Source organism: Saccopteryx leptura, chromosome 5 (assembly GCF_036850995.1).
Source record: "Saccopteryx leptura isolate mSacLep1 chromosome 5, mSacLep1_pri_phased_curated, whole genome shotgun sequence".
Taxonomy (NCBI): Eukaryota; Metazoa; Chordata; class Mammalia; order Chiroptera; family Emballonuridae; genus Saccopteryx; species Saccopteryx leptura.
In genome coordinates this window covers 174,900,827-174,914,164 of record NC_089507.1, presented here as the reverse complement: position 1 = coordinate 174,914,164, position 13,338 = coordinate 174,900,827, and the positions used below count along the sequence as shown (strand labels likewise).

The 13,338-nt window shown below is 43.6% G+C and overlaps 1 protein-coding gene across 2 annotated transcripts in view; it reads right to left on the bottom strand.

Annotated features, from left to right (window-relative positions):
* The window catches only part of CD93 (CD93 molecule), a 30,819-nt gene that overhangs the window by 15,272 nt on the left and 2,209 nt on the right, over positions 1 to 13,338 (bottom strand). Inside the window, exon 2 of one of the 2 annotated variants that reach the window (XM_066386967.1) lies at positions 8,676 to 13,118. The exons of the other annotated variant lie outside the window; for it this stretch is intronic. Within the exon in view, the coding sequence (XP_066243064.1) occupies positions 13,094 to 13,118 (25 nt within the window). The 3' untranslated portion in view covers positions 8,676 to 13,093. Of the gene's footprint in view, positions 1 to 8,675; positions 13,119 to 13,338 lie in introns of those variants that run through there. 2 annotated transcript variants of the gene reach the window in all.

The following is a 13,338-nucleotide window of genomic DNA, read 5'->3' as shown; positions in this document are numbered from 1 at the left end:
GGTGGGGCTGACTGGGCCAAGGGCGCACAGGAAACCTGCTGACCGAAGGAATGTTCCATGTAAATTAAAGCCACAGTTGGGGGAGGGAGAGGAGTATACTTATCAAAACTCATCACATTATAGAGTTGGAATTGGTAACTTTCTCTGTATATAAATTTTACGCCAGTTAAAAATTAATTTAAAAAATAAAAATGAAAATAAGGCTTCCTTGGAAGGCCATGTTTAAGCATGAGGATGAAGGTGACACGCTGGTGATGGGGACCAGAGGAGGGAGGACAGCCGAGCGTGGCAGCATGGCGCGGGGGCTCCCAGCTCTGAACTGTGACACGCTGGTGATGGGGACCAGAGGAGGGAGGACAGCCGAGCGTGGCAGCACAGCACGGGGGCTCCCAGCTCTGAACTGTGACATGCTGGTGATGGGGACCAGAGGAGGGAGGACAGCCGAGCGTGGCAGCACAGCGCGGGGGCTCCCAACTCTGAACTGTGCCACTGAGAGTGAGAAGCATCTGCTAGCCAGGCTTTCTTATGATCAGCCACATTCACTGCCACACACTACAAGTGTATTTAACAAATAATAGAACCAGAATAAAATACCTAGAACAGATATTGAACAGTATTGATTCATTTACATTCATGTAAGAATCATAATTCATATCTATTCTACACAAATAGATATAAACATTGAGACAGGTGCTCCTCAAAGATGAATGTTGAACAGGCTAAATAGCTTAGCCAAAAATCTCTTATGAATCTCATTTCCCCAACAAAACTTTATTTTACTTTATTTTTGGTTTGTTTTCTTGTTCATGCCAGACCACTTGGCTCTCAAGTTTGAAATAGCAAGGTCCAAATGAATCATCTTTTCCTATACTCAAAAAAAAAAAAAAATCCTTCATCCTGAAGACCATTCAACATGTAACTAATGTTAACAAGAAGCATTCAATTGCAGCCACAAATCGTTAAACATCTAATCCAATCTCTGAGCATCAAAGTTGTTCTGGGCATTTTGGTCTCCTCCATGCAATGGAAAAAGCCCTTTTAATGAAAGGCTATGACTTTATTGTTGACATTGGTTTCCCTTCAGACTTGGCATCTGCAGTGTCCAATAGCTTTTCCAAGGTTGTTTTTACCTATAAATTTTAATAACATGAAAGGTTGTTTTTATAGTAAAAGATCATCTCTTAAAAGTGCTGGGCCTAACACCAAAGGGTAGGGTTTGCCTGTGGCCATCTCTAAGAAGAAAATAGAGTGAGATAATTTGAAGAAGGGAGGATAAAAGAAAGAACCCAGCGCTGTGAATTTAAAAAGTGAGTATTCAGCGTAGAGAAGAGGAAAATGGGCTTGGAGTGGACGGAGGAGGTATTTTCTTCATGCTGTATGTGAAGGTTTTGATGGAGGCCAGTAAAATGAAAGGCAATGAGTCCTGTGCTGGCTTGGAAAGAGGAAGAGAGAGGATTGATCACACAAAGTGGTGTCTTCCAATTGTTAAAGTGGAGTGGAGAAGTTAGACAAAATTCAGATAATAGAAGCTTAGCTCAACCCATAATAGTCATCCATTTTTTATTACCTCGGAAAAAATGAAGTCCAAAGCAATTATATTTCTTTGTTTTACAAAAGTATAGACCACAACTTGCAAATATTTATTTTATTCACAACATTGATAAGCAAAAATTTTAAATAAACTTTATTAAAGTATAATTTACATGAAGTAGAATGTATCCATTTTATATGTACAATTTGACGAGTTTAGACAAATGCAGGCATCCACATGTGGTCACCACCCAATGAAGACAAGAATATTTCTATCCATGCAGGTCCCTTGAGTCCTTTATGGTCAGTTCCCACTCGATCCTCGTGTGACCTCATCTACTTTCTATCACTGATGATTACCATCACCTCGTCTAGAATTCCACAGCAACGGAATCAGCAGGGGGCCCTCTTTTGTGTCTGCCTTACTTTGTTCACCATCCATGTTATTGTGCATATCAGAAGTCTGGGTTTTTGATGAGGAGTATCCACTGTATGAATAAACCACATCTTTCTCCATGTACCCACTGATAAATATCTAGGTTGTTTCCAGGTTGAGGCTCTATAAATAAACCTGTGAATCTCTGTGGCCAAGGCTTATGTGGGTCAAAGGCTCATTTCCCTTGCGTCAACATCTAAGAGTGGAATTGCTGGTCATATATGCATGTTTAACTCTTTAATAAATTAGGCAACTGTTTTTAAAGAGGTTGCATCATTTATATTTCCATCAGTGTCCATAAGAGCTCCAGTTGAGAAGTAGCTTTTGATGGCAGGACATAACTACAGGGTGATTCATGCATCATTCACTCCCTCCTCCTCCTCCACGACTGCATACAAACATCATTTTGACCAGGACAGTATGGTGATGGCCACTATGGGGCTTAATGAGGGTACAGTCATGGGTACAGTCTGACCTCAGGTCATGGATCTCAGGCTTCTACCATCTCTCTGAGGATGGTAGAAAGCGTTTGAGTAGTTCCAGCGCCAGTGTGTGTGTGTGTGTGTATGTGTCTGTGTGTATGTATGTGTCTATCTCTGTTTGAGGAGTTCACAAGTGTATATATGCTCAATTAGATGTAAGATATGAAAAATACCATAATTGCTTGATTCTCCACATGTCCTGTTTTGAATAGATTAAAGGTCAGCTTGTCATTAATTGATACTTTTTTGTTTTATTAAGTGAGAGGAAGGGAAGTGGAGAGACAGACTCCTGCATGCGACCTGACCAGTATCTACCCAGCAAGCCCCCTAAGGGCAATGCTCTGCCCATCTGGACCATTGTTTTGTTGCTCAGCAACCGAGCTATTTTTAGCACCTGAGGCAGAGGCCATGGAGCCATGCTCAGCACCTGGGGCCAGCCATGGCTGCAGGAGGAGAAGGGTGGGTGAAGAAGCAGATGGCTGCCTCTCCTGTGTGCCAAACGCAGGACATCCACACATCAGGCTAACACTCTACCACTGAGCCAATCGGCCAGGGCAAATTGATACTTTTTAAATTGTAGGTCCAGTTCCCATTCACATTTAATGAGAGGCAATGACCTCATGATTAAGAATGAGACTAGATTTCATACCCCTACTTCATCACTTGTAAGCTGCGTGATCCCTCAGCTGCCTTATCTATAAAGTGGGGATAATAATCCTACCTAGTTCTCAATAAATAAATACTATGTTCACATCTTGTAAGTAGGAAAAGTCTACATATACAAGTATATATGTGTGTGTGTGTGTGTGTGTATATATATATATAAAAGTTTACACATATAAATACAGACAATAAATAATAAATGATAATGTAGGAAAAAAAATTATATACTATGTTAGAAGGTGACCAGTGCTTGGAAAAAAGCAGGTTAAGCAAGGGTCAGTCATTGGAAGGTCTGGGGAGAAGATATAATTTCATAGCCTACTGTGTGAAGACAGAAAGATGGAAAATGCGAAAGAAAGTCAAGAGACATGGGATATAGAACCATCTAAAAATTGTTCCCAGAATAAAAATCAAGAAAATGAACAGGAAGGTATATTCACAATAAGAAGAGAATTACCTTAAACCAGTGGTGGGATTCTGCTGGTTCAGACCTGTGCGGCAGAACCGATAACTAATTTTTTGTTAAATTCAGTGAAATGGTTGTTAAAATGACACTTGTAATCAGGGTTCTCTCTAAGGTGGGCACCTGGGCAGCCTCCCAATGTGGAAATCACAAATTTACTTTCTAAAGGAATGGGATCCTACTTCTGCAGTAAAAAGATGAGTAAGGATAAATTACACAGCCAATGATGCTCGCATAAAAATGAATAAATGTTGCAAGTGAGGACGCCAATCAAGAAGCAATATGGAAATATCTTAAATAACAGTTTTATTGTTTTTGTCAGGTATTATTTAATGTTATTTTCATTAATATTTTATAACTTTTTATAACAATCTAGTTTTATGTACCTCTTTTCTTGTTCTTATGTAAGTATTAAATGTATGAAATAATAAACTACCTTTTGGTGTATCATTTTTTTCTACTTAAAACGGTCATTAGGACAGAGAACCAGCTGTTAAATTATTTGAATTCCACCACTGCCCCAACTGAGTAGAACAGAGACTCCCGGGAGAAGCCTAACCAGCAGCAGCAACTTCCTCCAGAAACCTGTCAGCAAGGTGAATTTTTTGGCTCTGTCCCCAAAATTTCTGCTGTCTCAGAAATTCTGGGCTAAGATCTAGCGGCATTTTAACAAGCCCTGCAGGGCGCTTCAGGGGACCCCAACAAGTGTGTAAACGCTTCTGGAATAACCCTTGGGCAGGCAGGATGAGGAAAGAACCACATCTGTGCCCCTGAAGTAGAACCTCAGAACACAGAGAAGAACAAGAAAATATTGAAAGCATTCAGGGGAGGAATGAAAAAGAAAAGATATCACTCGTGGCAGAAAATAAGTTATTTGACCCCAGTCATCTCCCCGTTAACAATGGCTGCTGAGAAAGCCAGGACCCACACCCGCAGAGTTCCGAAGGACAGTAGCTGATGCCTTGTAAACCAATGTCTAGGGGAGCCGGCATTTCGTTGGGAAAAAAGGCATCTCAGTGATAGAAGGATGCAGAGAACCTTCCCTTCTACGGCCTTCCCACAAAAAGGCAAAAACAGGGGCCCTGGCCGGTTGGCTCAGTGGTAGAGCATCGGCCTGGCGTGCGGGGGTCCCGGGTTCGATTCCCGGCCAGGGCACACAGGAGAAGCGCCCATCTGCTTCTCCACCCCTCCCCCTCTCCTTCCTCTCTGTCTCTCTCTTCCCCTCCCGCAGCCAAGGCTCCATTGGAGCAAAGATGGCCCGGGCGCTGGGGATGGCTCCTTGGCCTCTGCCCCAGGCGCTAGAATGGCTCTGGTCGTGACAGCCCGGAGGGGCAGAGCATCGCCCCCTGGTGGGCAGAGTGTCGCCCCTGGTGGGCGTGCCGGGTGGATCCCGGTCGGGCGCATGCGGGAGTCTGTCTGACTGTCTCTCCCTGTTTCCAGCTTCGGAAAAATACAAAAAAAAATAAAAAAAAAAGTCAAAAACAAAGAAACAAATGAAAACACTCAGTTTTAGCTCCATTCCTGTGGAAAATGAATCCAAGGCAACCAGGTGAAGACAAAAAGAGAACCATATGGAAGTCATGGCATCTAAATAGGGGTTGATTTGTAAAACTGCACAGCAATTGGGAGATAAAATTCAGACGCAGTCAAGATGGGAGTAATGGGGGTTTGGGAAGTTTGAGAAGAAGAGAAGAAGAAATAACAGATCGCTGCAGATTTTGTTCTTCCTTTTCAGGGAGAAGGATACTGCTAAGGATGGATTAGACATTTTTATGTAAGTGAGGTAAAAAAGAAAATTAAGATAAGCATTAAATTTTGAAATATTAGAGGGAAAGAGTAGAACAAGAAACCTCAGTCAAACCAGTAATTCACAAGAAAGACAGTCTAGGAACACCAGGAGCATGTTACAAATAAAATAGACAAAATAAGCCACCACACATTTATTAGTAATCTCAGTAAAGTAAATAGGTTAATCTCTCACATTAAAAGACAAACAGCTTTTTGATTGGATAAAAGGAAAACAGTGAAATTCAGTGTTGTTGTTTATAAGAGAGAAACATAGACATGAGAAACCTGAAAATTAAAAATATATATTAGAAACTGAGAAAAGTTAATATTCATTACATGCAACATATAAATCAGGCGTATCGGCTTTAATAGACAATATATATATATTTATATATATATTTGAGGTAAAACATCCAAAAAGTTATAATTCCTATTCGTAAAGGAAATAATTTGTCAAATGAGTATCTATTACCTAACAATGCAGCTTTAAACAGAAGACAAACCTGACAGAAACACAAGGAGAAGTGGTAAAGTCGCATCACGTGGAAGATGACAGCGCAGACAGAGACGACCAGGTCTGATGACTAGTGCGTAAACCTCCGCCCAGTACAGGGCGGGCGGTCCTGCGCCGGGACTGGTACACGGACATCGTGTGCTGGGAGGGTAGGGGATGCGCTCGAAGAGGAAGTGAAACACTTAGCTTGGGACATAATCTTTTGGGGAAAGAAAGACCCTGAAGAAAAAAGGTAAAAGGCATGATTATCTTCTATTTCATCAGTTTCATTTTCATGTGATATTTGAAACTAGCATAAGGCTTTAATGATATAAATTATGTGAACAGGCAAGAAAATGTGAAGTGGAAGAGAAACTGCTTCGCAGGGAAAGGTGACACGGGCATGATATAAAGTATGTTGGACCTCAGCCAGGTCAGCCAAAATCTAGTTCTGCTGTTCTGCAAGCATTGGCCGGGAAGTGACAGACACAACAAGGGCAAATGACCCTTAATTATCCCAAACTAGAAGATAATCCATGGCATCTAGGTCATCCCCAAGCCCTTTTGTCTCTCTCTTCCTTCCTCTCTTCCTCCCTCCCTTCTCCTCTCTCCTTTTCATCATTTTCTGTTTCTCTGTTTTTCTTCTACCCATTTTCTTTTTCAGGGAGAACATTTTTTTTCAATTGTAGCTTACATACAATATCATTCTGTATTAGTTTCAGATGTACAGCATACTAACAATCATTTCCTTCTTTCCTTCCTTCCTTCCTTCCTTCCTTCCTTCCTTCCTTCCTTCCTTCCTTCCTTCCTTCTTTCCTTCCTTCTTTCCTTCCTTCCTTCCTTTCTTCCTTCCTTCCCTTCTTCCACAGATTGAATTCTATGCACCAGTTTCAACCAAATCAACAGTGACAAACCTCAAATAAAAGCCCAACAACTTGTGTTCAGTGAGGAACAGCAGCTAAGGTGCGTTCTGGTCCCGGGCCCCAGAGTCTCTAGGAGACTGTGTGCAACCCTCACAGGGCATCCTGTTAGGTCATGCTGCCAGGGAGTGATTGCTAGTCTCGTGGAGTATCCTGTACCTTTCACTCTCTTCACCTCTTTTTCTGCTGTATATCAGTCCCTTGATTTTTTCAAAGGATGAGCCAGGAGGCATAAAGAAGTTGAGAAAACTGTGCTCTTTCATAATATCAAAATATAATTCAGGGAGAGGCAAGCTGAGACTCTTTGGTTTCAGGTTTATTATCTCCGTCTCCTTCCTATTATTGAATACACTTGAATCAGCACATTCAATTCATGTTTAAAGCCATGGAATGTACATAATGTATATATTAGTATTCCTTTTTTCTTTTTTAAACAGAGAAAGAGAGAGGGACAGATAGGGACAGAGAGACAGGAAAGGGGAGATATGAGAAACATCAATTCTTCATTGCAGCACCTTAGTTATTCATTGATGCTCTCTCATATGTGCCTTGACTTGGGTGGGGGGGGCTACAGCAGAGTAAGTGACCCTTTGCTCAAGCCAGAGACCTTGGTGCTCTAGCCAGTGATCATGGGGGCATGTCTATGATCCCACGCTCAAGCCAGTGACCATGGGGTTTGAACCTGTGTCCTCCTTGTCCCAGTCCAATATTCTATCCACTGCACTATTGCCTGGTCAGGCTAGTATTGCCTTTTAACCTACTGTTGTGTGTTACAAATGTATTTTGTATTGTGCAATAGATATAAGTCTGTATTAGTTGAAATTTTGTAAATTAATCATATTTGACAAACTACCTAGCATTTAAGTCTTGTTAGCTAGCAGATAACAAAAGTCCCCAAGAGGAATCACCCTTAAAATTTGGCATTTTTGTTTATGGAATGTTTCTAAGACAGGAAACCCTAGCCTCAGGTTTTTCAGTGTGAAACAAAAGAATGTTAATTGTGTGTGTGTGTGTGTTTATGGGTGTGTATCTGTATGTTTGTGTATTTGTGAGTGCTTTTCTGTGTTTGTGTGTTTGTGTTTGTTTGCGGTACATGTCTGTATGCGTGTGTGTGTGTGTATGTGTGTGTATGTGTGTGTTGGGGGCCAGTCACAATTCATATTGATATAATTTCTAAATGTATTTTGTTAGTGACTAGATGGCAAAGAATCAGCTTATTTTAACTCTGAGTAACAGTGTTTATTGTCCTGTCCAGTAGCATCGCCGCAGAGCACTTGATCCTGCCTTGTTCTTGCCAGAACACAGTCTGAAAAGCAGGTGGACTCAGTACCGACCATCATCTTTCACTCACAAGGGGAGCTATGCAGCCAAACCACAAGCAGTCTGTTAGCCTGTCCAATTAGTTAAATAAACTGAAAAAGCTTTGCCACCAAAGCAACAATAATGCTCCTATGATAATTAGAGAATGGTGTTTCTGCATCACTCTAATCAGATGTGTTTAATCCTGCACCAGTTTTCACCCTTGTAATGAAAAGAATGCAGGAAATTAAACAGTGAAGATGGAGGCACAGAGGAATGGACTCTGAATCTGAGGCAGGCAATCAGCACTGGGTCTCAGCGTCAGGACACTGGTCACACTGCAGCCCAGTCCCTCCTTATGTCTATATTGGGGGCAGAATGCTGAGGGACAGTGCAGGCAGGAGGGCACTGCCTTGCACCCACCCAGGGCTCAGGGGTTAACTGTTGCCTCCAGTAGGTGAAGATGTGAAATAAGGTAGTCAAGGTACCTTCTTTTAGCAACTTCTTGAAAAGGAAAATGGGTACATTTAGTCATCCTACATGAACGTCTGCCAAGTATTTTGAATTGTTCTGTAATATATTAAAATAATGTGACAACAAATGTGTTTCAGAGTTTATTAGAAGAGGTGCATAAATACAGAACATAAAAGACGACAAATCTGCCACTTCTTATGGCTGACCCCAGACGCGGCTTTTTTCTCCAAGTAGTGAGGATGGGCGCCATGTGCAAGTGTGCCCTCCCCAGCCTGCAAAGCCCTCATGCCTAGGATGCAAATAAACCCCCATGAAAATTCCAGGATTCCAGAATTAGTGGAACCAAGTTTAAATACACAGATTTTAAAATACTTACAATCTCATTTAACATTCATGAAGTGATTAGGCATTTAAAATCGCACTAATAATATAGCAGAACAAGATCTTGCATACAGCCTAGTTCAAGCTTAAGCCAAATACGCACAAAGAACTTCAGCCCAGAGGATGAAATCTGCTAAAGCACTTGCCACCTTGCAGATAAAGAAACAATTCAAGAAAGGAATGTTAGAGTGTCTTCCTAAAACAGATAGACTTTAACTCTAAGGACACACCAAAACACAATTTATTAGTTTTTTAAATCACTTCAGTCAGTATTAGTTCCCAAAATCTGGAATGGAATAATTAATTAATTGTTGAGTGAGAAAATTTTGATTATTGTTTTTTCTTTTTCTTTTTTTTTTTTTTTTTTTTTTTGGAGGGCGGGGGTTGACTTCACAGACCACAGAGATTTAAACAGCAGGTTTTACAGCCAGATAGGAACAGATGTTTTCAGGCTCCTAATCTCAGATTCCCACACAGAACCTATTGTTCGTGATGAGGGAAGCCTGTGGAGCTGTTACATAGTTTGCAGGTGCTAGAAAGCAATGCTTCCCTCTTTTCCTGATCTAGACAATGGAGAAGCTCAGAAGAAAAATAATGCAGAAAGATTTTCCTATATTTGTTTTAAAAAACTGCATTGCTTTGAACTTAGTACATTTTATTTTCTTGTCAGACTTCTCCCTCTTCTTTTAGTTTTCACAAAAATATGGATGAAAAAGAAAGTTAGAATAAAAGTAACTAAAGATGAAATCCAGATTCTTCAGAGGTTGCCCCTTGCTAAGAGTCCAGGCCCCGGACAAGTGCTCGTGATGGGAACATGAAAGAGTGGCAATGCGCATGCGTGTTCAAGAGAAGAGATTTGTTTCCTGCTCAGTCCCTCCCTCCCGCTATACCAGAGCGCATAGTCCATGCTCCACTCTTTACCCCCAATTGTTTGCCTGCACACAGGAAGAGGACAGGAGGAGTCTCTGCCAAGCATTGCTAGGCGAACACTGAATAACACTCAGGGCCAGAGATGGCCTTACAAAGCCTGGCAATGACTGCACCCCAGAGTTCTCTTGTCCTCAACTCAGAAAACACTGAATTCACCCACTTAATGCTGCTGGGAAACCGCCATGTGAAGTGTCACAATGTCACTGCTGTGATGATCAAGCTGCCCTCCATGGCTGTTGTGCCTCAAGGCCACGCTGCTGAGCAGTGGTGGCCCACCCTACAAAGGACGCTCCAAGCCCACCCACCGCTCCCTGGCGTTTTTGGATAGCTGTACACCCTTGGTTATCTCCAGGCCTCAGATTCCCTGGGAGAATTGTCCTCCTGTCCCGGGCCTCACCAATTAATATAGAAGAGAGAAGAGCAATGATTGTCCCTAAAAGTCAGAAATAGGCCTGCTGGGTTACATGTAGAAAGGTATCCTCTCCTTTAAATTATCTGCCTTTGGAAGTGAAGGGTAGGAGGAAGTGAGTTTGTCCCAAAAGCGGGTTTTCTGAGAAGGCTGCCAAGTGGAACCTTCTCCCTCTCCCCATTGCCTCACTTGCCCTGCTGCTTGGCGGGTCAGGCACAGAACAGCACCTGGTCTGTCCCTTCCAAGGGACATGGTTGGAGGGGTCTGCACATGGCAGTGCCACCTCTCCCCATGCTCAGCCCCATCCATTTCTCTGGCTGTGTCACGGCCAAGCCACCTGGGGCCCCTGTAGATAAATGGGCAGTTTGCCAAAGGCCACACAGATGATGGGCACCTGTTTTATCCATTGCCGTGGCCCCCAGCTCCCCAGTACAAGGGCTGGAATACCTCAGACAGAATCGCAGCAGTGTTAAAGGGAAGACTCATCACCTGTCTGAGGTCAGTGGTTTCATCAGATTATCCACCTGAGGCCTTCCAGGCCGAGGGGCCTGGCTGCTGGCGGGAAGGGGCAGGGGAGCAGCAGCCCTTACTGGCCTTTGGAGGGCCAACCCTGCCCAGCAGATTCTAAGAAACGTGTGTATCAACCCATTTATCCCCCGTTGGATCCCACAGCAAGGACACACGTGGTCTCCCCAGTGCAGGGGTCTAGGCTGCCCACTCCTACCGCAGGAGGATTCAAACACAGAGACAGAGTGTGGGGCGGGGCTATGGGAGGAGCGGAGACTGGGAAGTGAGAGGGCCTGCTGGCGACCTAGGCCAGGCCAGGCCCACAGGATCACAGAGGACTCAGGCAAAGCCCAAAGTAGAAATGTCTCTTTAATCCCCAAAGGTCAACTGGAAAGGTCTCAAGGTAAAGCAGCATTTACTTCACGTAAGTGCAGATACTGGTCAGCAAGACATCGGGCCAGTTCTTTAAAATTATCTGAATGGCCAAGCAGTTGGTTCCCACACAATAGACAGCCAAGGTCCTGCATCCAATGGGCACAGTTTTTGTCTCCTTGAGTCTTAAACACCACTTGTTCCAAGTGAAAACTGTAGAAAACAGAAGTTTCAAACCACTTCTCAGCCCCCCAGAGCCCTTACCGTCCCTTACACGCCCTTCCTCCCCCAGTTTCCCACTGTCTGAAAATGTAATAAACTGTAGCATCTACATTTCAAAATTGGCAAAGAAATATTTACTTGCACCCGACTCTACTCCCACCCAGGGTGCTGACCTCTGGGACAGTTGCATTTCTAAAGCAAAACCAGAAACACTAGGGTGTCCTCCTTCTGAGAGGCAGTTTGGAGTCTGTGCAGGAAGCGCGTTCCCTCTTCCCTCTGCACGGTGGCAGCAGAAAGCCCCGGGCCACTGGAGGCTGCCCCATGCTACTCAGGTGAGCAGCCCAGCCGCTTTCTGACCACAGAGGCAGAACCTTACATCACTGACCGCACTGTATGGGAAAATCTTTGCAAGGGAGCCCTTAAAAATAAGGATATAAATTAAAGTTGCTTGAGAAGCTTTTGTACTTGCAGAAAATTTCAATTCTTTCCGTCCCCCCACCCACATTTTTAATTAAAAGAGGGGAAGGGGACACAAGCTCCTGTAGCAGCCCCGGGACAGTTGTCCTGCGTGACTTGTCCCTGGCTCTTTGCCTGCTCCAGCCACAAATCAGGGTCAAGTTGTCGGAGTGCTATTCGACCTTGAACTGTGCAAAAGCTTTGTGATGACCGCTTCCAGAACTCAGCCAGTTATCTCAGTCACATGTCCTTTAGAAACAATCAGAACAAGAGACTTTCCAGGGCGTTGTCCACCTACAGTCAAAGCACTCAAACCCAGGGCTGCCAGAGGGGCAGGCAGGGCAGCGAGGTGAGGTGGGGTCCTGGCCGTGTGCAGGTTTAGAGAGAGGTGGTCCTTGGCTTTTCCCTCAGGACTGCTCATCTCATAAATATGCAGGTCTGTGTTTACACCGGAACACCTCTGTGAATTTCATTCACGTATTTGTGGAGAAAACCCTGGCCTCTCTCTCCAGCACTCTGGGTTATTTGTTTTCAAAACTCTTTTAACTCACTTCATACAACTTTTACCACAGTTTCAGGCTTCACTGACAAATAAACCCAAGACTACCAGAAACATAAGAACAAGAATTATGATTTTTAAATTTCCTACCTCCTTGGTAACTAAACAATTAAGTGGATTTCTGGTCATTGTGGAGGATTTCAAAAACATCCAGGTCAGCAGAACTTGGGACAGGAAAATGCAAAGGAATGTAAATATAAAGATATATGTTCCCTCTGACAAAAACAAAACAAAACAAAACACCTTCTTGTATAATTAAACAATAATTGACTCGGTTTCCATTATCTAAGAGGAACAAACCATTTCAGTCTTAATTAGCATTATCAGACCCTTTTTCTTCTTAGATGACTCCAGTGAACAGAGGAGCAGTTCAAAGGAAGCCCATTAGCACCTGGCTTATAATAAGATTCATTATAGAAAGTCAGCCATGTTTGAATTGGAAAAGGTAGAATGAGTGAGAATTGTTAATATTCACAAAATCCCTGCAACAGCACCACAACCACGGCTTCCAATTCAGGAATATCACACACATTTAGAGTGTACCTGCACATTCCAAGTGGCCACAGAAAGTTTTTAAGGAGAAAGTTTACAATTGTTTTGCTAAGATTCTAGTCCAGTTTTTCAGAAGGATGTGGGTCCTGCCTTCTGACAAGGGATGAGCCCTGAGGATGGTGGCAGCTGACTGACAGTGTCCGGGGCCACCGCACCTTCAGCAGTCTGTCCCAGGCGTTGGACTATGGAAAACAGAAGATGACAGCGTTGAAGCTGCGCCCTTTAGACCCTGGGGGAGGCCCAAGTGCAGCCAAGCTGCCAGCAGGGCAACCGCCCTGAGGGGGAGCTCCATCATGCCTCTGGTGGCAGCAGGGTTGGCTTACCGTTCTACACGGAGGGCGCCTGCCCTTGTCCCCGCCCCCACCCCTGCCCTCTGCCTGTTTGTGCGGGGTCGTGGCCCAC